The 26,685-nt window shown below is 43.9% G+C and overlaps 1 protein-coding gene across 1 annotated transcript in view; it reads right to left on the reverse strand.

The window, feature by feature from the left end:
- The window catches only part of GALR1 (galanin receptor 1), a 704,137-nt gene that overhangs the window by 244,394 nt on the left and 433,058 nt on the right, over positions 1–26,685 (reverse strand). Inside the window, exon 2 of the mRNA XM_069728940.1 lies at positions 1,140–1,205. Within this exon, the coding sequence (XP_069585041.1) occupies positions 1,140–1,205 (66 nt within the window). The remainder of the gene's footprint in view (positions 1–1,139; positions 1,206–26,685) is intronic.

Below are 26,685 nucleotides of genomic sequence, written 5' to 3' on the forward strand. Positions count from 1 at the left end.
AAAAGTTGCCTCACACAAAACTTGCACATACTCAAAAGGCACCACACATAAGACTCACCACGCGCAAAACTCGCCATGCGCAAAACTTGCTGCACACAACTTGCTACACTAACCTGTCACATGCAACTCGACACACAAAAAGTTGCTACACGCATGTTGCCACACAAAACTCATCTCACAAAAGTCACTACATGCATGTCACCACACGCAACTCAACACACACAACTTGACAAACGAAACTTGCCCTAAAACACACACAAGTCTGGTATTATCCTTCAAAAATAAAAATCTGATTAATAAGCAGACAAACTACAACAAATGTACCATATAGGAAATACAGCAGCTGTCAGTCACATGACCTGTCTATTATGTGTATGTGTGAGCTAATATATACTGTCAGGGGGAGGGCTTCCTGTTGGCTGGGGATTTATCAGGCTGCCAATTTAGCTTACAAATACTGAGGTAAAAATACTGAGCAAATAACGTGTGAATGAGGTCTAATACAGGAGGAGATGACACACAGGTATATACTATATACAGGGGAGATGACACACAGATATATACTATATACAGGAGAGATGACACACAGGTATATACTATATAGAGGAGGAGATGACATACAGGTACATATATATACAGGAGGAGATGACATACAGGTATATACTATATACAGGAGGAGATGACATACAGGTATATACTATATATAGAAGGAGATGACATACAGATGTATACTATATATAAGGGAGATGACAAACATGTATATACTGAGGTGATGAGGTGAAAATGAGAGGTGTGAGGTGAAAATGAAAAGGTGTGAGTGCAAAATGAGAGGAGTGAGGAAAAATAGTGGAGTGATCAGAAAATGACAGATGTGAGGTTGAAATTACAAGTGTTAGGGGGGAATGAGAGGTGTGAGGGAGAAAATGGGAGGTGTGAGGGAGAAAATGAGAGATGTGAGGGAGAAAATGAAAGATGTGATTGGGAAAATGAGAGGCGTGATGGGAAAATAAGACAAGTGAGGTGCTATAACTAACCACAGATATTTACTATGCCCAGGCAACGCCGGGCTCTTCAGCTAGTACATTCATAAAGATAACCCTTCATAAATATCTTACTTGTTTAGTAAAATATAACATTACCTTTTTCTTTGAAGCTTCTGACTTCTTTGACATGTTCCTTAACTTTTTATGCAAATGGTTAAGAACCTGAAATTATAATAAAAAAGAGTCTCACTAATCTCATTCAATGTAAAAACATCATATACAGAACTGTCAGTTCACTTGTTTAACAGTAAACACTTTTAGGTAATTGTAAGACGTCCAGCATCTGTTAGTTCACAGTGAATGGTCACTTCGATTTTACCATCTTTACATCTGGGTTTTGCTTTCCAAAGCAGGATGGGATACCGCAGCAAATAGATGAGTATAGTGTTACCATCTTATATTGATTCTTTTCCTGAATAAGACGATTGTGTCTTCCTATTTTGACATTTGCTATGCTGGGGTGTTTTCTTTAATATTGTTTTCCATCATGTTTGTTATTATTCTTCTGCTACCTGGAAAACCCATTTATGGCTATTATTATTGAAATAATCTTTGATTAATTGGTCACATCCTGTGGTGGCTAAATAGATGCCGATTAGCGCTCTGTTTATTATCATATCCCTTTATTTGATTGTTTTTTCTAAACAGTATGGGACTTTGCAGCAATTATATTGGTGCATGTAAATATTTATTTGTGATTGAGTGATTGTACCTTCACATTGTGCATTCTTATGCTACAAAATGTCCTATGGTAAATAGGATGGGACTTGGCAGCAGATAGAGGGGTGCATGCAAAATATATAAAAATATATCTATTTTTTTGTGATTGGACGATTGTACCTTCACATTGTGCACTCTCATGCTGTAATAATATTTCACTTGGACAAGTATATACTTATTTGCACTCTGCTTACTCGTGTATTCGTGTATATTTATTCCGTGTATTTGGTCAAGTTGCAGAATTTCGTATCAACTTTTTTCGGGGTATCATTACTCCTTGAAAGATATCTGAATTATTAATTTTTGTTTTATTATTTTTTTTGGTTACTTTTTTCATTTTTTTCTTTTTTTCTTACGGGTACCAGGGTGTGTTTGGGACATTACTTTCTGTCTATCTTCATTGTAGGGATTGTGAGGGACCCTAGGGTCAGCCACCGCTGAGTGGGGGCACCTACCGCAGTAAAGTAGGGTGTGTACCTCCACGGCCAGGCAGATGGTATCATAGGGATTGCGCTTCAGGGCTCACCAGTTTTCCTGTATTGCAGGCACTCTTTAGCGATTTTAAGGATGAGCAGTCGAGGAGTGGGGGCGCCTACTGCAGTAAATTAGGGTGCCAACCTCCACTGTCAGGCAGGCTTCATTGTAGCTTGATATAGGGTTTGGCTGAGGTACATTGTTGTTTCTCACTTTTCTAATATGATTGTGATTAATAGAGTCTTTTAACTTGTTCTATTAAAAGTTACATTTTAGGGATCCTTGTTCTTTTTGGTTTATATAGTTCACAGTGAACATTCCAATAAGAGACTACGTTGGCAAGTATTAAGATGAATAATATGTCTGATAGACAACTTTAAAAGTATTTTCTTTTCACTTTAAACCAAGAGATGAATCTCACAATAAAAAATGTTACTTATGACAGTGCTGAAAAATCAAAACCATGTTTACTAAGGTGATTCAATTCCTCATATCAAAGTGGATGGTGCTAGAGGGCAGCACTAACTCTATTGACAGATTCTCATACAGTCATACATACAGTCAATGATAGAGATGGGCGAACTCGAACGGTAAAAGTCCAAAGGCTGAGTCTGTGCATGAACTCCGAGCACAAACTTCTCAGGGAAGTCCATGCTACTGTTCAGGTTTGGCAGCCCAACAAAGCTTGCTGAAAGCTTTCATGAGTGGACACTTTCGGCTCAAACACAGCCATGTCAATACTTGACTTGGCTGTGATTGGTCGGCACAATGAGGAAAAAAAACAAAAAGGGGTCTTGTCTATTTCTGATAATGAGCACAGACAAAGCCGACAGCTTCGGTCTGCAGTTCCCAGCTGTCAGCTTTATCTTTGCTGGTTATCAAAAATAGAGGGGTCCCTAGACAGATTTTTAGTTATGTAAATAAATAACTAATAAAAAAACAATAGAGAAGGGTCCCCCCATTTTTGATAACCAGCCAAGCTATATCAGATATCTGGAGGTTGTTTTTCTCAGTCTGGGGAGGGGTCATGGATAGTGGTCCTGCCCAGCCTAAAAATAGCAGCCTGCGGCCACCCCAGAAAAAGAGCATCCATTAGATGCGCCAATTCTGACACGCTGCCTGGCTCCTCCCGCTTTCCCTGATGCAGTGGCAAGTGAAGTAATATTTTTGGGACTGATGTCAGCTTTGAAATATCAGGTGACATTAACCCCAGGGGTTTGTAATGGAGAGGCATCCATCAGAAGCCCCCATTACTAAACCTGGAAGGCAGACTTTGATGGAATAGTCTGCAGGCATCATATCACATTTGGAGAGCCCCTAATGTGCCTAAACAGTGAATAAAAGGCAACTTAATCCATTTTGGAAACTACACCCCTCAAGGATTTTTTCCAGGGGTATAGTGAGCATGTTGAACTTACAGGTGCTACACAGAATTTGATAACATTATTGACAATTTTCATTATATTCACAAAAATGTTTTTCACCCCAAATTTGTAAATTTCCCAATGGATAATATGAAAAAGCAGACCCAATAAGTTGTGCGATTTGTTCCGAACTAGGCTACACCCCATATATGGTCAAAAACTTTTACCTGGGCACATGGCAGGGCTAGGAAAGGAAAGGGCACTATTTGCCTGGGATCGATTGTGAATGCCATGTCGCATTTAAAAAGTGTGAAAACAGCAGAAACCCCCAACAATTGATTCTATTTTGAAAACTAGACAACTCAAGTAATTCATCTATGGGTGTAGTGAGTATTTTGAACTCACAGGCGCCTCACAGAATTTTATAATATTGAGACGTGGAAATATGACATTTTATTAGTAAAAGTGTAATTTTTATATTTACTGCAAATTTTTCAGGCGCACAAGGGTTAATATGTGAATATAGACCCCAGAATTTCTTATTTCTTAAATTATGCCACATGTCAGGGCTGAGAAGGATGGAGCACTATTTGGCTTTTAGAGCACAGATTTTGTTAGAATAATTTGTGGGTGATTTTTGCGGAGCCCCAAAAGTGCCAGAACAGCAAAAAACCCCAAAAGTGACCCCATTGTAGGAACTGCACCTCTCAATTCATCTATGACTGCAATGACTACTTTGTAGCACCCATGCCAGGCTGAGAGTGTAGGATAAATATAAGTCGAGCTTTATTCCGATTTTTGGGAGATAGAATGAACAAATAGACAGCAGTACAAGAATAGTTCTTATTTTTATTTTTACTCTCTCTGTTCAAGGTGCAGTATAAGTGATAAGGCAGACAACGTAAAAATGCTTTTTAAATAAAAGGGTTTTTTGTGTCGCCATATTCTGAGAGATGTAGCTTATTTTTGACGAACAGAGCTGATTTTTTTGGGACCATTTTGGGGTACATAATATTTTTGATCACTTTTTCTTCAGATTTTTCGGACACAGAATGATCAAAACCCAGCAATTCAATTATTGTTTTTATCTTTTGCAGACTGAAAACAATATTATATAAAAATGAATTTTAGTTTCTAGTTGAATCTCACAGGCCACCATACCCAGGAGTCATCACATGACCTGAGGGTACCATGGTAACCATAGGGACCCGAGATTCTCATCACGGGAGTACGATGGTTACCAAGGGGGTCTGGTGACTCCCCCTTGCAAGAACTTAAATATAGTTATTACGATTGACAGCGGTATTTACGGGGTTAATCAGCCCTATTTGGTCACAAAATTGGCCAGGGCCGATACTGCAGGGTGTCAGCTGTCATGTACTGCTAACACTCACTGGAATCGCCACCGCTATTCCCCTATTCCCAATCATTGTTTTAAAATGGCAATGAGGGAATAAGTACCCTTAATGACTGCCATTTAATGCATATCGGCAGTCATTAAGGGGTTAGGCTGGTTTCATAATTGCGTATGGGAGGGCTGCGGATTCCTCCCTTCTTCCTCCATGAAACCACACCTACGCTCTGCCTATGCTCTGCCTACTTCTCCTTGCATTCTACGTACCTATCTTTATCATTGGGTACGCAGGTCATGTGAATGTATGCTGATGCCTCCGCATGTGCCATTTTGATGCTGCGCCGAACGCAAAATGTTGCATTTTGTTGCAGTCGGCACAGCGTCAAAATGGCACATGCGGAGGCATCCGCATACATTCGAATGACCTGCGTACCCAATGATAAAGATAGGTACACAGGGAAACACAGCATGCAAGGAGTAGTAGGCGGAGCATAGGCTAGGTTTCATGGAGGAAGAAGGGAGGAAGTACGCAGCCCTCCTGTATGCTAGTGTGAAACCAGCCTTAAACAACTATAATGCAAAACATTTAGGAATTAATGAAGGATGGAGTAAATACTCAGAGATCTCTGCCTTTGGCACCAACACTGCTTTCCTAAAATCTAGTCTTAGAACAACATTTTACATTCTAAATATAGAATTAATCTCCATAAATAGGTCACTGATTAATAAAAATTTGCATTGATCTCTTCTTGGTAAATACTAGGTTAATTTGATATCTTTTTTATGCATTGATGTAGAATTTATTATAAGACACAGTGAATAACAGCACCATTCAAACCATTTAGATTGCAACCATAACCCGAATATATATCTATATTTATATGTCATTTTCACCCATTGAATGTGATAGGGAAAACAAAACATTACGGTACATTTAAAAATCATCACTATGCAATTTTTATAGAATGAAACACAATAAAAAAATATATTCTAAAGCTGCTCAAAATGTGCGTGTTGTTGAATTTGCATTGTTGCACACTGTGTCCTGAACTTTTATGCTTTCCAAATCCATGAAATAAGATTTCTGTCAAAACTAACCACACTTGAACAAATTTAATTGGACAAAATAATAAAAGAACATATTTGTATGCTTCCGACTTGTGCGTGTTCTTTTAATGCCAGTCAAATATTCTTTATATTTTATCAGATCATTTAAAACACAAGTATTTAAGGGTAAAAAAAAAATCTATATACTTGTAAATAGGTCTGCTTGGAATTGAAATTGTGACTAAAAATCTATCTTTACGTTAATCCTGTATGCATCCTTTAGATATCAATCCATCTATGTATGAGTCAATTAACATAAAAATAAGTTGACAAAAAGTTGTGTCCCTCTGGACAAAGTATGTTATACAGTATATGAGTAAATGTAATACTGAGTAACACATTATAAGTAAGTGAGAAATATTCAGTATCACAAAAACATGCACACCTTTTGATACTATCACACGCTTTTATAGACTATCATAGAGGTTACCAATGATTGAGGAATTTTTTACCACACTGAATGTACTTGTGTGCACAAATCATCAAGATCCAATGCTGGCAGCTCATTTTATAATTGTCTGCCAATGACATCCCAGGTGTGCTTGACAAGAGATGCTGCAGGCCATGGAAGCACCAGGTCACGCAGACTGCTCACTGTAGCATGAGCCACACAGGGGCCTGGCATTGTCATGTTGTGCTGTTTGTGTTTATTCAAAATTAGGCAATTTGGGTACACTAATACATTGATACCCATTTACATTATCTGTACAGCCCTGAAGAATATGATGACTTAATGTAACAAAATGCATTATTATATTAAACAAACTCTATTATTCCTATCTCCACATGCATTACTCTCTGCTATAATGAACAGCTTCACATGGAATCCTTTTTCTATGTCTTTGGAAACATTTATATAAATAAGTAAGACGTCAGCAATCATCACAAAAGCCTGGTTATTGATGCTATAATTAAATTAAATAATAGAGATGCAGCACAATTTTCAATTCAACAGACTACAATCATAATTAGACTGTGCCAAATAATTAAATATCCACTTCTGAGCAATTCATTATTGCTTGCCCACGGATTTATTATGGCTGTATTATAAGAATGAGCAAAACCACAAAAATTTGACTTTGCAGATTTGCTAAAAATTTGTAAAGGAAATTCAACTTTTATCTTCTAAAAAAATATTAAAGGTGTTGTTCGGTTATAGAATATTGACAACCTATTCATGAAATTGGTCATCAATATCAGATCAGTGGAGGTCCAATGCCTGGTACCCCCGAGCATAATAAACCTAAGGTAAAAAAACAATAATACTCACCTAGACCTCATCTTCTTCATGTGGTTCCTTGCTGATGCTGCCTTCAGTCGCATAAGTCATTGGTCTTCTTGATAGGTCTTTTCCAGTCTTCAGAGCATCCAGTGCTGACAAGATCTTAACCAACATGAAAATGTGCATTTGGCTGTGACATCATGAGTAGAAATAATTGGGACATTAATAATTTAAACTCACTGAATTCACCGAGTGAATCTCAATACAGGAAATTTATTGGAAAATGCATGTTGGGAAAAGGAGAGAAAGAGAGAACCTTCCGGACCATAACAGTTTACACTTTACAGGCAGGGACGGCTTTAGATAGAGTGAGGACTTGGGCAAAAGTTTATAGCGGGGCCCTAAATGCTAAAGTATTACACCATGACAAAGAAACATTTCAGTTTACCTGGACTTAATTCAGGCAGTTAAATGAACGCGTGACAATATTGAAGACATTCCGCACTTGTTTACCGGCCTCTTACGCTGGCTTTGGAAGATGATGAGCGCAAAATGATCACTAGCAGATCAGTATGTTCCCTTACACATTGTGTTATCAGCAGCACATCTGTATTTCATCAGATGATGTGCTGCTGAGAGCAATGATTATTGTTGCACTATACACAATCCAATCACCTGATGAATGAGCAGCATTTTACTCGTTCGATGAATGGTTGCCGATGTTTACACCTATCTGCTCCTGTCTGCTGTACCAGTATTTATAAATATGGTCATAAAGTTAGAAAAAAGTTTAAAGCTTCACCTTGTTGTTTGTGCTGTAACAGAACCGTTCACAAATCAGAATTGCCGCTCCAAGGAAACCTATTGACCCACAGTAAAAATATGAAGAAACATTCCAAATGATAGCAACTTGATAAAATGTTCAAAGACTTAATATTAAAATTCATTGTGGTAGATTAGTTTTATCCAGTTGCTGACATTTAGAATTTGTCTTCATATTTATAAATGTGGACTCTACATACACAGTATGTGACACAAGTACTGCATGTTAAACACACATATACACATACTGCATGTTACAGACACATACGTACAGTACATATACATAGCACACACACATGTATGCAGAGAACAAAAAGATGCAAGGAGCCTGATTACTTCTTCTTCTGTGACTGGTTTAAAGTCAGAGAATGAGCTAGATGCAGTGGTTTGAAGTAATTGCCCAGATCGTCAGCGTGGAGATCCATGGTTGGGGCCTGTACTCTTGGGTTGAGTAGGGAATGAAATGTGTCAAAGACATAGTAACATAGTAACATAGTAACATAGTTAGTAAGGCCGAAAAAAGACATTTGTCCATCCAGTTCAGCCTATATTCCATCATAATAAATCTCCAGATCTACGTCCTTCTACAGAACCTAATTGTTTCAGGTTATTCGATAGTGAGGTGATGAGGGTGTTGAAATAGGTTTGTTTGGAGAGGCGTAGGGCAGTGTTGTATGTTTTAAGCATAAACTTATGGATGAAATCTTTGGGTAGATTGGATTTTCTCCACAGATGGTTGGCGCACCAGGAGCACCGCTGTAGGAAACGTGTTTGCAGCATGTGCCAGGATTGTCACCATCTGTGCCATGTTATTCTATGCATAGGAGGTGCTGCTCCATTCAGGGCACATTGCAGTGTTACATTATAATGCTTCAGTGCAGAATCAGGATATAAGAGGGAGTAGATAGGGGCCAATGATAACTACAAGTTTTTCATAAGTTTCTGGGTGTTAATGGCCTGTATATTTCTATATGTGTGGAAAGTAGGGGTGACCTGAGCAGGATTTTAGCCCACAATTTTTTATTTTCCCAAGGGTATCCAGGGAAATTGGACCCCAAGAGTTGTTGTGCAATTTGTCCTGAGTATGCTGATACCCCATATGTGGGGGTAAACTACTGTTTGGGCGCAAGGCAGAGCTCGGAAGGGAAGGAGTGCCATTTTAATTTTTGAATGCAGAACTGCCTGGAATTGAGATCGGATGCCATGTCGCGTTTGGAGAGCCCCTGATGTGCCTAAACAGTGGAAACCCCCAATTCTAACTCCAACCTTAACCCCAACAAACCCCTAACCCTAATCCCAACCATAACTCTAACCACACCTCTAACCTTGACACACCCCTAACTTTAATCCCAACCCTACTGTAATCCCAACCCTAACCCCAACTGTAAATGTAATCAAAACTCTAACCCTAACTCTAGCCCCAACCCCAACCCTAACTTTAGCCCTAACCTTAACTCCTTCACCCCTGCAGATTTTTCATTTTCATTTTTTGCTCCCCTTCTTTCCAGAGCCATAACTTTTTTATATTTCCATCAATATGGCCATTTGGGGGCTTATTTTTTGAGGGACAAGTTGTAATTTTGAACAATACCATTGGTTTTACCATGTCATGTAAAAGAAAATGGGACAAAAATTCCAAGTGCGATGAAATTGCAAAAAAAAGTGCAATCCCACACTTGTTTTTTGCTTGGATTTTTTGCTAGGTTCACTAAATGCTAAAACTGAACTGCCATTATGATTCTCCAGGTCATTACAAGTTCAAAGACACCAAACATGTCTAGGTTCTCTTTTATCTAAGTGGTGAAAAAATTCCAAAGTTTGCTAAAAAAAAAAGCGCAATTTTCCGATAACGGTAGCATCTCTATTTTTCGTGATCTGGGGTTGAGGGAGAGCTTATTTTTTGCATGCCGAGCTGATGTTCATAATGATATCATTTTGGTGCAGATATGTTCTTTTGATCACCCGTTATTGCATTTTAATGCAATGTCACGGCGACCAAAAAAACGTAGTTTTAGCATTTTGATTTTTTTTCACTACGCTGTTTAGCGATCAGGTTAATTATTTTTTTATTAATGTATCGGGTAATTCTGATTGCGATGATACCAAAAATGTGTATTTTTTTATTATTGTTTTGATTGGGGCGAAAGGGGGGTGATTTGGACTTTATATTTTTTTATTTTTTTTATTTTTAAACACTTTTTTAAAATTTTGGCATGCTTCAATATCCTCCATGGATGGCTAAAAGCATGCACTACTCGATCGCCTCTGCTACATAGAGGTGATGCACAGATCACCTCTATGAAACAGAATTACAGGCTTGCTATGAGAGCCGACCACAGGGTGGCGTTCATAGCAATCTGCCATTAACAACCATTGAGGTCTTGAGGAGACCTCTGGTTGTGATGGTAACTCACCAATGACCTCCGATCATGTGATGGGGTCAGCGTTGAGAATACCTCCAGCCGCGCGGCTGGCAGCGCTTGTTAAATACCGCTGTCAGAGTTTGACAGCTGCATTTCACTAGTTAATAGGTGCAGGCGGTTTCGCGATTCTGCTCACGCCCATTGCGAGTATATGTCAGCTGTTCAAAACAGCTGACATGTCGCGGCTTTGAGGTGGACTCACCGGCATAGCCCACCTCAAAGCGGGGATACTGCCAGCTGATGTACTATTCCATCAGCAGGCAGAAAGGGGTTAATGGGAAAATGGAAATAAACACTTTTTTTATTTTAATATTTTTCCCTAACCAAGGGTGTGATAAAGGGGGTTTTATTTACTATTTATCGCAGGTTTTTATGGCGGTTTTTATGTTTGGCAGCTGTTACACACTAAAAGATGCTTTTTATTCCAAAAAATAGTTTTTGCATCACCACATTTTGAGAGCTACAATTTATCCATATTTTGGCCCACAGAGTCATGTGAGGTCTTGTTTTTTGTGGGATGAGACGATGTTTTTATTGATAACATTTTTGAGCACATGACATTTTTTGATTGCTTTTTATTCTAATTTCTGGGAGGCAGAATTAACAAAAACCAGCAATTCCTGAATTTCTTTTGGGGGGGGCATTTACACCGTTCCGTGTGTGGTAAAATTAATACGCAGTTTTATTTTTTGGGTCAGTATGATTACAGCGATACCTCATTTATATAATTTTTTATGTTTTGGTGCTTTTACACAAGAAAAACTATTTTATATAAAAAATAATTGTTTATGCATCGCTTTATTCTGAGAGCTATAACTTTTTTATTTTTCTGCTGATGGAGCTGTATTGCAGCTTGTTTTGGTGGGACAAGATGACGTTTTCAGCGGTTCCATTTTTATTTACATCCATCTTTTTGATCGCATTTTATTGCACTTTTTGTTTGACGGTATTATGATACAGCATTGTTTTTTCTCGTTTTTTATTTATTTTTTTACGGTGTTCACTAAAGGCGTTAACTATTGGGATAGTTTTATACAGCAGGTCGTTACAGACGTGGCGATAGCAAATATGTGTACATTTATTTTTTTTACATAAATAAATGGATTTATTGGAAAACATTTATTTTTTTTTTCTTTATTTGGGGATTTTTTTAGAAAAATATTTTTATGCATTCATTTTTATTTTTAACTTTAAAACATTGTCCCAGGTTGGGACATTACTATATAAAGCTGATCTGACACTTTGTATAGCACTGTGTCAGATCAGCGATCTGACAAGCAGTGTATGAGGCTTCATGGTGCCATCTCACTGAAGGGCCCGGATGGACCCCGCTGCCATTTTGGATCCATTTTGGAGACCACTGGAACAACGCGATTGCATCGCGTTGTTCCAGTGGGAGAGTGCAGGGAGCCCTCTCCCTGCGCTATTGTTCTCTATGCCGCTGTCACTACTGATAGCAGCATCAGAGGGGTTAAATGTCCACGATCGGCGCTGATCATGGGCATTGCGGTGGGGTGTCAGCTGTCACATACAGCTGACACCCGCACGCGATCACCACAGCGCTCACAGTGAGACTGCATGATCATGCCGCCGTACTAGTACTGTGGTTTGGGTGAACGCAGTTCCTGCAGAGCAGTACTATTACGACGCATGTCGGGAAGGGAAGATGAAAGACTGAATTAAATTACAACCCGAAATGTAGAAAATACAATGAGGAAAAAAGAATATACCTGAGCCTATGGCGCATGTCTGTGTAACCTGCTGCATTCAGGATGTGCACCCACCCTGATGCACGTTTTGGCATACCTTCATCAGCGGTTTGGGCGCATCAACAGAGAAGACCCCGTTGACACTATAAGAGCCTACACTCAACAGAACAGAGAGAGTGGACCCTGCTGATCATAAGAGCTTACAGTTTAAAGGCAAGAGATAAAAGGAGAGGACCTTGCTGACCGTAAGAGCTCACACTCTACAGAAGAGAAAGAGTTGCCCAGTTATTCTGAAGATGGTAAATGACTCTACTGTACAAACTATGCTTCACTGAGAGACGCCAATCTATGATAGCCAGGTACTCACCACCAGTGTGCAAGGTATGATAATTCCTAATATGTTAGGCGAGTTTATTTTTGGTCAGATTTCAGGAAATTGAAATCGAATTTGATCATGTGCGGATCGATCCACTTATCTCTAATAATGAGGCCTACTCAGTGCTGTAGGCTCTGAAGACCAGACGGGACCTGTAAAGATGATCAAAGACCTGCTGTGACTAAAGACTGAAGCTTTGTATTAGGTGGCCACCTGTGCAGAGAAATCGAGGGTCGAGAGCGTTGAATATATATTTTTTTAGTTAGTTTTAAATTTTTTCACAAATCTTTTGAATCTAGCATAATGAATCTGTATCAGTTGTGAAAATTTAGGCAAATTCAATTTGTCTCGAATTAGAATAATTTACCCCTCTATCATTCAAAATATTCACACACACAAACAAATGCTCACTTACACACATACTTGCTAACACATGAATAAATATGTATAAAGGCATGCAGAATGCACATTTACACACAAGCTTGAACAAAATTGTTGATAGAAAATGTTTTGATATTTGGATGATGCATATAGAATATCATCATTGTCTACTCTTTAACATGCAACAGACTTAACAGGTAACTATTCAGATATGAAATATTTGAAGTGTACATTATTGCTTACAGACCTCTTCACTGGTTGCTAGAGTAACGGTTGCATATGTTAAAGGGAACCTGTCACCCCGTTTTTTGAGATTGAGCTATAAATACTGTTAAATAGGGCCTGCGCTGTGTGTTCCTATAGTGTATGTAGTGTACCCCGATTCCCCATGTATGCTGAGAAATAACTTACCAAAGTCGCCGTTTTGGCCTGTCAATCAGGCTGGTCAGGTCGGGAGGGCGTGGTGACATCGCTGGTTCTTCCTCAGCTTTACGTTGGTGGCGTAGTGGCGTAGTGGTGAAGACACAGCGCGCGATCTGCACTGTCATCCCTTTCGTCGGTGGGGGCGGCCATCTTCCTGGGGCCGCGCGTGCGCAGATCGAGTGCTCTGCTGCACGGGGCTTCAGGAAAATGGCCGCGGGATGCCGCGCGTGCGCATTAGAGATCGCGGCGGCCATTTTCCCAAAGCCGAGTTTGCTTTAATGTTACTGTTGTAGCAAAGTCAGGTATGACTGGGATAAATGCTAGCACTGAAGGTCTTAATTAGATGCTCCAGGCTTGCTTTAACTAAGAACATGGACATGTGTTCACCTTGGTGTATTAGTCTGGTGAATGAAGCAGAGTAGACTGAACTGAAGCTGGTGAGTATCCAACCAAAATGTGAGCTGTAGGTGGAAGAGAGACAAGCCATAGTTTCTTTCTGCTTGGAGACTGCATGGGTCAGCTATGAAAACAGCAGAATAATGTGTGGAAGCTGCAGCCTCTTCAATGTGAACGGTGCACGGAGTTGAACACTTCGGTTTGGCACTTGAAGCTGCAGGAGCCCAGGTTGAAGGGGATACTGAGACTGGTGAGATTGTGCCTCTTCTGTGTATAACGTTTGCTCGGGCGAGCACACACCGACATAAGTTCTTTTTGGTTTTGAACCGTTTAGAGCTTTCTGAAAGCAATTGTTATGCTGTAAGAATCAGGCTGCACTCGGATGTCACCCGAGTGCAGTCCTATAGTGAGTGTGACGATTCACAGGAGGAAAACGGGAAGTGGACCCTCTAGACCACGACGACGAACCCCTCACGGACGAGCTGACCAGATGGACCGCCCCCTATACAGGGAGAGTTAGGGGCAGGCCTGTTGTGAATTCTGTGGCAGAGCTCCCTCCTGTGGTCACAAGTGGTACTTCGGCTGATTCTCTCTATGAGCTTCCGTTGGTGGAGGAAAGTGGTACTGCGGCTTCTGAGTTTCCTTCCTCAGGTGATGTGGTGAAGTCGTTAGGTGCTGCTCTATTTAACTCCACCTAGTGCTTTGATCCTGGCCTCCAGTCAATGTTCTAGTATTGGACTTGCTTCCTCCTGGATCGTTCCTGTGGCCTGCTGCTCTGCATAGCTAAGTTCCGCTTTTGTTATTTTTGTTTGCTGTTTTTTTTCTGTCCATCTTGCTTATTTGGTTTTTCTTGCTTGCTGGAAGCTCTGGGACGCAGAGGGTGTACCTCCGTGCCATTTGTCGGTATGGAGGGTCTTTTTGCCCCCTTTGCGTGGTTGTTTGTAGGGTTTTGTGTTGACCGCAAAGTTACCTTTCCTATCCTCGCTCTGTTCAGAAAGTCAGGCCTCACTTTGCTAAATCTATTTCATCTCTACGTTTGTCTTTTCATCTTAACTGACAGTCATTATATGTGGGGGGCTGCCTTTTCCTTTGGGGTATTTCTCTGAGGCGAGGTAGGCTTATTTTCTATCTTCAGGCTAGCTAGTTTCTCAGGCTGTGCCGAGTTGCATAGGGAGCGTTAGGCGCAATCCACGGCTGCCTTTAGTGTGGTTGGAGAGGATTAGGGATTGCGGTCAGCAGAGTTCCCACGTCTCAGAGCTCGTTCTATGTTTTTGGGTTATTGTCAGGTCACTGTATGTGCTCTGACTTCTATGTCCATTGTGGTACTGACTTACCTAATCATAACACTACTGGAGGCCAAAAGTACTAATGATTCTCAATAGAGGGAAAAAAGAAGTTCTGAGACCATTTTTTTTTCTCTGCACTGTGTTGTGCCTTTTTTTCCCCTAGACATTTGGGTGGTTCAGGACACAGGAGTAGCGATGGACATTAAAGGTCTGTCTTCATGTGTGGATCAGCTCACGGCAAGAGTACAAAATATTCAAGACTTTGTGGTTCTGAATTCTATGTTGGAACCAAGAATTCCTATTCCTGATTTGTTTTTTGGAGATAGAACTAAATTTCTGAGTTTCAAAAATAATTGTAAACTATTTCTGGCTTTGAAACCTCGCTCCTCTGGTGACCCAGTTCAACAAGTTAGGATCATTATTTCTTTTTTACGTGGCGACCCTCAGGACTGGGCATTTTCTCTTGCGCCAGGAGATCCTGCATTATGTAATATTGATGCGTTTTTCCTGGCGCTCGGATTGCTGTACGATGAACCTAATTCAGTGGATCAGGCAGAGAAAAATTTGCTGGCTCTGTGTCAGGGTCAGGATGAGATAGAGGTATATTGTCAGAAATTTAGAAAGTGGTCCGTACTCACTCAATGGAATGAAGGTGCGCTCGCAGCTATTTTCAGAAAGGGTCTCTCTGAAGCCCTTAAGGATGTCATGGTGGGATTTCCTATGCCTGCTGGTCTGAATGAGTCTATGTCTTTGGCCATTCAGATCGGTCGACGCTTGCGTGAGCGTAAATCTGTGCACCATTTGGCAGTATTATCTGAGCATAAACCTGAGCCTATGCAGTGCGATAGGACTTTGACCAGAGTTGAACGGCAAGAACACAGACGTCAGAATAGGCTGTGTTTCTACTGTGGTGAATCCACTCACGCTATCTCTGATTGTCCTAAGCGCACTAAGCGGTTCGCTAGGTCTGCCACCATTGGTACGGTACAGTCAAAATTTCTTTTGTCCGTTACCTTGATCTGCTCTTTGTCATCTTATTCTGTCATGGCATTTGTGGATTTAGACGCTGCCCTGAATTTGATGGACTTGGAGTATGCTAGGCGATGTGGGTTTTTCTTGGAGCCCTTGCAGTGTCCTATTCCATTGAGAGGAATTGATGCTACGCCTTTGGCCAAGAATAAGCCTCAGTACTGGACCCAGCTGACCATGTGCATGGCTCCTGCACATCAGGAGGTTATTCGCTTTCTGGTGTTGCATAATCTGCATGATGTGGTCGTGTTGGGGTTGCCATGGCTACAAGTCCATAATCCAGTATTAGATTGGAAATCCATGTCTGTGTCCAGCTGGGGTTGTCAGGGGGTACATGGTGATGTCCCATTTCTGTCTATTTCGTTATCCACCCCTTCTGAGGTCCCAGAGTTCTTGTCTGATTACCGGGATGTATTTGATGAGCCCAAGTCCGATACCCTACCTCCGCATAGGGATTGTGATTGTGCTATCGATTTGATTCCGGGTAGTAAATTCCCAAAAGGTCGACTGTTTAATTTATCTGTGCCTGAGCACGCCGCTATGCGAAGTTACGTGAAGGAGTCCTTGGAGAAGGGGCATATTCGCCCGTCATCGTCGCCATTAGGAGCGGGGTTCTTTTTTGTGGCCAAGAAGGATGGTTCGCTGAGACCTTGTATAGATTACCGCCTTCTAAATAAGATCACGGTTAAATTTCAGTACCCCTTGCCGCTGTTATCTGATTTGTTTGCTCGGATTAAGGGGGCCAGTTGGTTCACCAAGATAGATCTTTGTGGTGCGTATAATCTTGTGCGTATTAAGCGAGGCGATGAATGGAAAACTGCATTTAATACGCCCGAGGGCCATTTTGAGTACCTAGTAATGCCATTCGGACTTGCCAATGCTCCATCAGTGTTTCAGTCCTTTATGCATGACATCTTCCGAGAGTACCTGGACAAATTCCTGATTGTATACTTGGATGATATTTTGGTCTTCTCGGATGATTGGGAGTCTCATGTGAAGCAGGTCAGAACGGTGTTTCAGGTCCTGCGTGCTAATTCTTTGTTTGTGAAGGGATCAAAGTGTCTCTTTGGTGTTCAGAAGATTTCATTTTTGGGGTTCATTTTTTCCCCTTCTACTATCGATATGGACCCTGTTAAGGTCCAAGCCATCCATGATTGGACTCAGCCGACATCTCTGAAAAGTCTGCAACAGTTCCTGGGCTTTGCTAATTTTTATCGTCGCTTCATCTGCAATTTTTCTAGTATTGCTAAACCATTGACCGATTTGACCAAGAAGGGTGCTGATGTGGTCAATTGGTCTTCTGCTGCTGTGGAAGCTTTTCAAGAGTTGAAGCGTCGTTTGTCTTCTGCCCCTGTGTTGTGTCAACCAGATGTTTCGCTTCCATTCCAGGTCGAGGTTGATGGTTCTGAGATTGGAGCGGGGGCTGTTTTGTCGCAGAGAAGTTCTGATTGCTTGGTGATGAAACCATGCGCCTTCTTTTCCAGGAAGTTTTCGCCTGCTGAGCGAAATTATGATGTTGGCAATTGAGAGTTGCTGGCCATGAAGTGGGCATTCGAGGAGTGGCGTCATTGGCTTGAAGGAGCTAAGCATCGCGTGGTGGTCTTGACTGATCATAAGAACTTGACTTATCTCGAGTCTGCCAAGCGGTTAAATCCTAGACAGGCTCGTTGGTCGCTGTTTTTTGCCCATTTTGACTTTGTGGTTTCGTACCTTCCGGGCTCTAAAAATGTGAAGGCGGATGCCCTGTCTAGGAGTTTTGTGCCCGACTCTCCGGGTTTATCTGAGACGGCGGGTATTCTCAAAGAGGGAGTAATTGTGTCTGCCATCTCCCCTGATTTGCGGCGGGTGCTGCAAAAATTTCAGGCTAATAAACCTGATCGTTGCCTAGCGGAGAAACTGTCCCTGATAGATGGATGAATAAAGTTATCTCTGAGGTTCATTGTTCGGTGTTGGCTGGTCATCCTGGAATCTTTGGTACCAGAGAGTTAGTGGCTAGATCCTTTTGGTGGCCATCTCTGTCGCGGGATGTGCGTTCTTTTGTGCAGTCCTGTGGGATTTGTGGTCAGGCTAAGCCCTGCTGTTCTCGTGCCAGTGGGTTGCTTTTGCCCTTGCCGGTCCCGAAGATGCCTTGGACACATATCTCTATGGATTTTATTTCAGATCTTCCCGTCTCTCAAAAAATGTCAGTCATTTGAGTGGTTTGTGATCGCTTCTCTAAGATGGTCCATTTGGTACCCTTGTCTAAATTACCTTCCTCCTCTGATTTGGTGCCATTGTTCTTCCAGCATGTGGTTCGTTTACATGGCATTCCAGAGAATATCGTTTCTGACAGAGGTTCCCAGTTTGTTTCGAGGTTTTGGCGAGCTTTTTGTGCAAGGATGGGCATTGACTTGTCTTTTTCCTCGGCTTTCCATCCTCAGACCAATGGCCAGACCGAACGAACCAATCAGACCTTGGAAACATATCTGAGATGCTTTGTTTCTGCTGATCAGGATGACTGGGTGTCCTTTTTGCCTTTGGCTGAGTTCGCCCTTAATAATCGGGCCAGCTCGGCTACCTTGGTTTCGCCGTTTTTCTGCAACTCTGGGTTTCATCCTCGTTTCTCTTCAGGGCAGGTTGAGTCTTCGGACTGTCCTGGTGTGGATACTGTGGTGGACAGGTAGCAGCAGATTTGGACTCATGTAGTGGACAATTTGACCTTGTCCCAGGAGAAGGCTCAACGTTTCGCTAATCGCAGACGCTGTGTGGGTCCCCGACTTCGTGTTGGGGATTTGGTTTGGTTGTCTTCTCGTCATATTCCTATGAAGGTTTCCTCTCCTAAGTTTACACCTCATTTCATTGGTCCGTATAGGATTTCTGAGGTTCTTCATCCTGTGTCTTTTCGTTTGACCCTTCCAGATTCTTTTTCCATCCATAACGTATTCCGTAGGTCATTGTTGCGGAGATACGTGGCACCTTTGGTTCCATCTGTTGATCCTCCTGCTCCGGTTTTGGTGGAGGGGGAGTTGGAGTATATTGTGGAGAAGATTTTGGATTCTCGTGTTTCAAGACGGAAACTCCAGTATCTGGTTAAGTGGAAAGGTTATGCTCAGGAAGATAATTCCTGGGTCTTTGCCTCTGATGTCCATGCTCCCGATCTTGTTCATGCCTTTCATATGGCTCATCCTGGTCGTCCTGGGGGCTCTGGTGAGGGTTCGGTGACCCCTCCTCAAGGGGGGGTACTGTTGTGAATTCTGTGGCAGAGCTCCCTCCTGTGGTCACAAGTGGTACTTCGGCTGATTCTCTCTATGAGCTTCCGTTGGTGGAGGAAAGTGGTACTGCGGCTTCTGAGTTTCCTTCCTCAGGTGATGTGGTGAAGTCGTTAGGTGCTGCTCTATTTAACTCCACCTAGTGCTTTGATCCTGGCCTCCAGTCAATGTTCTAGTATTGGACTTGCTTCCTCCTGGATCGTTCCTGTGGCCTGCTGCTCTGCATAGCTAAGTTCCACTTTTGTTATTTTTGTTTGCTGTTTTTTTTCTGTCCAGCTTGCTTATTTGGTTTTTCTTGCTTGCTGGAAGCTCTGGGACGCAGAGGGTGTACCTCCGTGCCGTTTGTCGGTACGGAGGGTCTTTTTGCCCCCTTTGCGTGGTTGTTTGTAGGGTTTTGTGTTGACCGCAAAGTTACCTTTCCTATCCTCGCTCTGTTCAGAAAGTCGGGCCTCACTTTGCTAAATCTATTTCATCTCTACGTTTGTCTTTTCATCTTAACTGACAGTCATTATATGTGGGGGGCTGCCTTTTCCTTTGGGGTATTTCTCTGAGGCAAGGTAGGCTTATTTTCTATCTTCAGGCTAGCTAGTTTCTCAGGCTGTGCCGAGTTGCATAGGGAGCGTTAGGCGCAATCCACGGCTGCCTTTAGTGTGGTTGGAGAGGATTAGGGATTGCGGTCAGCAGAGTTCCCACGTCTCAGAGCTCGTTCTATGTTTTTGGGTTATTGTCAGGTCACTGTATGTGCTCTGACTTCTATGTCCATTGTGGTACTGAATTACCTAATCATAACACAGGCCCGTGAGGGACTATCGCCACGGAAGCTGGAGGACCAGGACGGGAGAAGAGCAAGAAGAGGCGGAGATAGTAGGACCACAGTGTTATGCTATAAGAATCAGGCTGCACTCAGATGTCACCCGAGTGCAGTCCTATAGAGAGTACTGCAGAGACTCAGGACTGATGGGTACACTGCAGCAGTACAGGGACTGGCGGAGGAACTGAGGAAAATGCAGGGGCTAGCAGGATACAGGAGGAACACAGGATTGGCAGGACTCGGCAGGAACACAGGACTGGCAGGACACGGCAGGAACACAGGACTGGCAGGACACAGCAGGAACAAAGGACAGACAGGCTAAACCCAAAGTCAGAGGGGAAGCGAACTTCTCAGAGACTAAGAGCGGCCAGGAACACCTGAAGGAAACAAATGATAACCAGGCAGAGAGGGACGGCAGGAAGCAGTTTAAATACCTATAGGCAGGGTAGCACTTCCAGGTAACAGACCTCCAGTACCGTAGAGAGGACAATAAGGAGAACTGACCTGAGGGTATTAGTCCTCCAAGACCATAGAGGAGACAGAAGATCAGAAGTGCACACGCGCAGCACTGAACCTGGTATGCGCGCGCACGAGAAGCAGAGGTCGGGAGCGAGCGCGGAGAAAGAGACGCTGACTGAGGAGGCGGCAGCAACGGTATGACAGCAATAAAACTACCTGTTTGGACTAAAGTGCATTGCCCGTGTGAACGACACCTAATGAATACCTTAGAACCTGAACGGTTATTTTCATGATATTGTGTGACGTGAAATGTTAAAAGTTCAATATCAAGTAACTAGTAGCACCATGTTTCCAGCACAATACACAATTATTAAAGATGATATCATGCAAAATATATAAAAATAAAGATAAACATTGTGGTTTTCATAATGATCTGCTCACTGTAGCTGGGTAAGAGTGTACAATTAACTATTTATCACTGGGCAATTTTATTGTTGTGTGTTTATTTTTTCCCCCTTCTTCCAAGAACCGTAACTTTTTTACTTTTCTGTCCATTAAACCATATGGGGCTTTTTTTAATCGTCATTCAAGTTGTAGTTTTGAAAGGCACCATTTATTTTATCACTAGTGTTGAGCATTCCGATACCGCAAGTATCGGGTATCGGCCGATATTTGCGGTATCGGAATTCCGATACTGAATTCCGATACTTCCCGCGTATCGGATACCGGAATCGGAAGTTCCCAGAATTCAAATTGAACGCAGCAGCCAATGAGGAATGAATGAAAGTGTGGGCACATCCTGTTTAGCATGGTGGGCATGTAAGTACTGGCAAGGCTTGGATTGGCTGCTGAAATGATGTCACTCTGCACTATAGAAAAGCGCTGCCGCCATTTTGCGCTCACTCTGCTGTGATTTCAGTTAGGGACAGGACGCTGTGTTCTAACTGAGGGCCAGTTGAGCTTGCTAATTGCTTTATTTTCCTTTCCAAAGGCTAATTTAGCAAAACGCTGTGTGTTCTTCACTGTTCACCTTGCTCTTGCCTTGCAGCGCTGTTTTAACAGCGTTCTGCAAGGTCTCTGTGTGTGTGTGTGTGTGTGCAGCTCACTCTGTAGTCTGTGTGCAGCCATATACCCGGTTGTATTCAGCTCAGGGGGGGTTCACACTGCCTCACACAGTTGTTCTTTTTTGCTCTTAGTGCAGCCTGCTGCACATTTTTTCTCAAATTTCCTATTAGTGTTTTTCCACCAGTCTCCAGCTCTATTGTGGAAAAACACTACATAGGATAACCTAGAGGGGGGTTTTTGGGCCTTGCAGCGCCGTTTACGGCTGTCTGCACGGTCTCCGTGTGAGCCCAGCTCGCCCTCTAGTCTGTGTGCAGCCATAGCCGGTTGGATTCAGCTCAGGGTTCGTTACTGGCTCATACCTTGAGAAAAATTTTCCTTTTTTTCAAATAGGGCAGCCTGTTTAAAATTTGAAAAAAAAAATTCCTATTAGTGTCTTTCCACTCGTATCCAGCTAAATAGTGGAAAAACACTATATAGGATAACCTAGAGGAGGGTTTTTTGGCCTTGCAGCGCCGTTTACGGCTGTCTGCACGGTCTCCGTGTGAGCCCAGCTCGCCCTGTAGTCTGTGTGCAGCCATAGCCGGTTGGATTCAGCTCAGGGTTCGTTACTGGCTCATACCTTGAGAAAAATTTTCCTTTTTTTGAAATAGTGCAGCCTGTTTAAAATTTGAAAAAAAAAAAATTCCTATTAGTGTCTTTCCACCAGTCTCCAGCTCAATTGTGGAAAAACACTACATAGGATAACCTAGAGGGTTTTTTTGGGGCCTTGCAGCGCCGTTTACGGCTGTCTGCACGGTCTCTGTGTGAGCGCAGCTCGCCCTGTAGTCTGTGTGCAGCCATAGCCGGTTGGATTCAGCTCAGGGTGCGTTACTGCCTCATACCTTGAAAAACAATTTCCTTTTTTTCAAATAGTACAGCCAGTTTAAAATTTGAAAAAAAAAATTCCTATTAGTGTCTTTCCACTTGTATCCAGCTAAATAGTGGAAAAACACTATATAGGATAACCTAGAGGAGGGATTTTTGGCCTTGCAGCGCCGTTTACGGCTGTCTGCACGGTCTCCGTGTGATTTAAACTAGCTCTGTAGCCCGATCTGCACCAAAAAAAAGGTTAAGTTCACCAAACACAACTTAACACTTGTGTAGGCCACATTTGAAAAATAATAAAGTTTAGTCCACAATTTACAACATTAGTGTTTCTTACACCTGTTAGGAGGAGCATTACAGGAATAAGCACACTAAGGCCTTAGTACTTTTCTGCTTATCTTTATCTGTCAACCAAGATGAAGAGGGCAGGGAGTAAGGCACGTGGGCGTGGGCGCGGAGCAGGGAGAGGAGCAGGGAGAGGACGTGGTGATTCTGTGCCTGCTGCGGGCGCCGGTGACTCGTCGTCACTCAGTTTCAGCAGGGAACAGTCCTTCATGCGCAGCTTTGTCGGAGAGCGCCGTGCACCGCTGCTGCGTGAAGACCAAATTGAAGCCGTTGTCGGGTGGATGGCAGCTAACGCCTCGGCATCGACTTCAGTTAGTGCCACATCCTCTCAGGCACAGAGCACTGGAGAGCAGCCATCTGTCTCTTCACCATCTGCCAAATTGGCCAGGCAGTCAGAGAGCCCAGGACAGGAGCCGTCTCTACTTCTGTTCTCTGAATCTCTTGGCTTGGAAACAGGGGGCCAGCCAAGCAGCATTGGAGAAATGGAAGAAGAGGCAGTGTGCAGTGATGCCCAACACCTTTTTCTCTCTGACTCTGAAGAGGCAGGTGGGCCAGTGCCTCCGGTGACCACAGCGCAGTACGCATCTGATGATGAAACTCAGGTGCCGCTTTCTCGTGCGTACTGTGCTGCTGAGACTACCCAGGAGGAGCAGTTGGTGGCAGAGGGTAGTGGAGATGATGAGGTCCTTGACCCATCGTGGCGTGAGGAACAGGAAGGTGGTGGGAGCAGCTCAGAGGAAGAGCTTCCTCTTACGGGCCAAAGAGGGAGAGGGAGGGGGAAGACTGCGGAGCCTGTAGCCTCCACTTTGGCACCCGTTAGGAGCCTGTCTCTTTCCAAAGCCAAAAAGGGCGCTCCCAAGACTTGCAGTGCCTGGTCCTTTTTTGACACAGTTGCAGATGACATTTGTTTTGTCAAATGCAAGCTGTGTCATCATAAAGTAAAAAGAGGGAAAAATGTCAGCAACCTCAATACCACAAATATGTGGAAACATGTGCAGACCAGGCACGCGGTGGAGTTACAGAAACACACTGAAGATGTAGGCCAACCAACAGCGGCAGCTACCACCTCTTCAGCTCGTGTTGCCTCTTCCTCCAGCTCACGCACAGCTGGTTTGGCTTCCTCCCAGAGACCTTGTGTAATTCCACCCACAGCACCACCTTCCCAGTCATCCTCACACTCCCAGTCTACTCTACAGCCATCGGTAGTACAGGCATGGGAGAAAAGGCGGGCATTCTCGGCCAACCACCCCCGAGCACAGGCTCTGAATGCAGGCATTGCCAAACTGTTGTCCCTGGAAATGCTCTCGTTCAGGCTGGTGGAGACTGACAGCTTCCGTGACTTGATGGCATTGGCAGTCCCACAGTACAAGGTGCCCAGCCGCTTTTACTTCAGCAGGCAGGCTGTCCCTGCCCTGCACAGGCATGTTGAGGCAAACATAAAACATGCGCTACTGAACGCCGTCAGTAGCAAGGTCCACCTCACCACCGATGCGTGGACCAGTCAGCATGGACAGGGGCGATATGTTTCCCTCACTGCCCATTGGGTTAATGTTGTTGAGCCAGGTACAGATCGTGCGAGTGGCGCAGGACGTGTCCTGCCCACTCCAAGGATTGCAGGAATCCAGTCTGTACGCATCGACTCCTCCTCTTACACCAGTTCCTCTGATTCCTCTCTGCAGGATCCGTCACAGTCCACCCCCACATGGACCCGTGAACGTTTACCTATGACCGACATGAGCACAGCCGTGGCCAAACGTCAGCAGGCCGTCTTGAAACTAGTTTCATTGGGGCATCGAAGCCACACAGCGCAGGAGCTCTGGAATGCCATAAAGCAGGAGAGCGATGTGTGGTTACTGCCAGCGAATCTCCAGCCAGGCATGGTAGTGTGTGACAATGGCCGAAATCTGGTGGCAGCTTTGGCCCTTGGCAACCTCACTCACATCCCATGTCTGGCACATGTGCTCAATTTGGTTGTGCAGAGTTTTCTGAGGGACTATCCGGATCTTGATGCCCTGCTGCACAAGGTCCGCCTAGAGTGTGCTCACTTGCGGCGTTCCAGCTTGGCCAGATCCCGCATTGCTGCTCTGCAGCGCCGATTCCACCTTCCGGAACACCGCATCATATGTGACCTACCTACCCGGTGGAATTCCACGTTACATATGTTGGATCGGTTGTGTGAGCAGCAGCAAGCAGTTATGGAGTACCAGCTGCATCAGGCGCAAAGAAGTCGCAGTCAGCGCCGATCAGACTTCACAACCACAGAGTGGGCCACTATGAAGGACGTCTGCCAGGTTTTGCGTCCTTTTGATTATTCCACGCGGATGGCAAGTGCAGATGATGCACTTGTCAGCATGACTGTCTCCCTTATCTGCCTGCTTCAGCAAACTTTGCAAGGGTTAAGGGATGATGTGGTGGAAGAGCTGGAGGATGAGGAGTCACCTTTTCCATCAGCTTCTGGAGAGTCAGCGCCACGTGGTTCCTCACAAAGGGGTACGCAGGGGCCAATTTGTGAGGAGGATGAGGAGGAGTCAATGGAGGAGGAAGAGCTCCGTCCAGAGGAGGGAGCGACACAATTGTCCAGTGGTCAGTGTGTACAGCGAGGGTGGGGTGATGACGAGCGGGCAGAGATCATGTCTCAAGCAGGGGACAGCGTTTCTGGGCCGGTTGGCACTCTGCAGCACATGGTGGATTTCATGCTGCAGTGCCTGAGAAACGACCGCCGCATCGACCACATTCTCAACATGCCTGATTATTGGGTGTTCACCCTCCTCGATCCTCGCTACCGGGACAACGTCCAAAACCTCATCCCTGCGTTGACCCGGGAGCGTAAATTGCGGGAGTACCACGACACACTGGTGAATTCCATCATCTTCTCCTGTCCAACTGAGAGGAGTGCTGCTAGTGCTTTACAAAGCAGCTCAGTGCGTCGAGGCAGTGGGGGAGGCTTTGCTCAAAGAGGGAGCAGAAGCAGTGCCTCTGCCCAAGGCAAGCCCAGTATGGCACAACTCTGGCACACTTTTGTGTGCCTGCCCCAAATGTCTACACCATCACCGGCGGCTCCAGTCAGCAGGAGGCAACGGTTCCGTCAGATGGTGACAGACTACATGGCTTGCCCTCTTACTGTACTCCCAGACGGCTCTTCCCCGTTCAAGTTTTGGGTCTCTAAGCTGGATACATGGCCAGAGCTAAGCCAGTATGCATTGGAGGTGCTGGCTTGCCCTGCGGCTAGTGTCTTATCGGAACGTGTCTTTAGTGCCGCAGGTGGTGTACTAACAGACCGTCGCATGCGACTATCCTCCGATAACGTTGACCGGCTTACTTTCCTGAAAATGAACCAGGCCTGGATCTCGCAGGAATTTGCCACTCCTCTGCCTGATTAAGTAATTGGGTGTCATCCAGGTCTCCTGCTGTGTTCATCTTTCTACCACCTGAACTGCTATTCCTGGGCTCCAACACCGCCAGTTGCGGCTCAGAAGTGCAGGCTGCACAGTAAAAACATACGACCCAGTGTTATTGGGTTTCAGTAACGTCAGCTGATCCCCAGCTGTGTAGCCGGCAATGTGTCCTGCGACCGCCACGCTGGCACAACAACCTAAATGTAAGGGAACCTGTCCCCCCCCCCCCCCCTCGTCGTTTGTTACTGAAAGAGCCATCTTGTGCAGCAGTAATGCTGCACAAGGAAAAGGTAGCTCTTTTTTTTTAGCTCTTTGCACACGCAGAACTTAACACTTATAAAATGTGTTCACTGATACCGTTATACCGTC

The sequence above is a fragment of the Ranitomeya imitator genome, chromosome 6 (genome assembly GCF_032444005.1).
Source record: "Ranitomeya imitator isolate aRanImi1 chromosome 6, aRanImi1.pri, whole genome shotgun sequence".
NCBI classification, from domain to species: domain Eukaryota; kingdom Metazoa; phylum Chordata; class Amphibia; order Anura; family Dendrobatidae; genus Ranitomeya; species Ranitomeya imitator.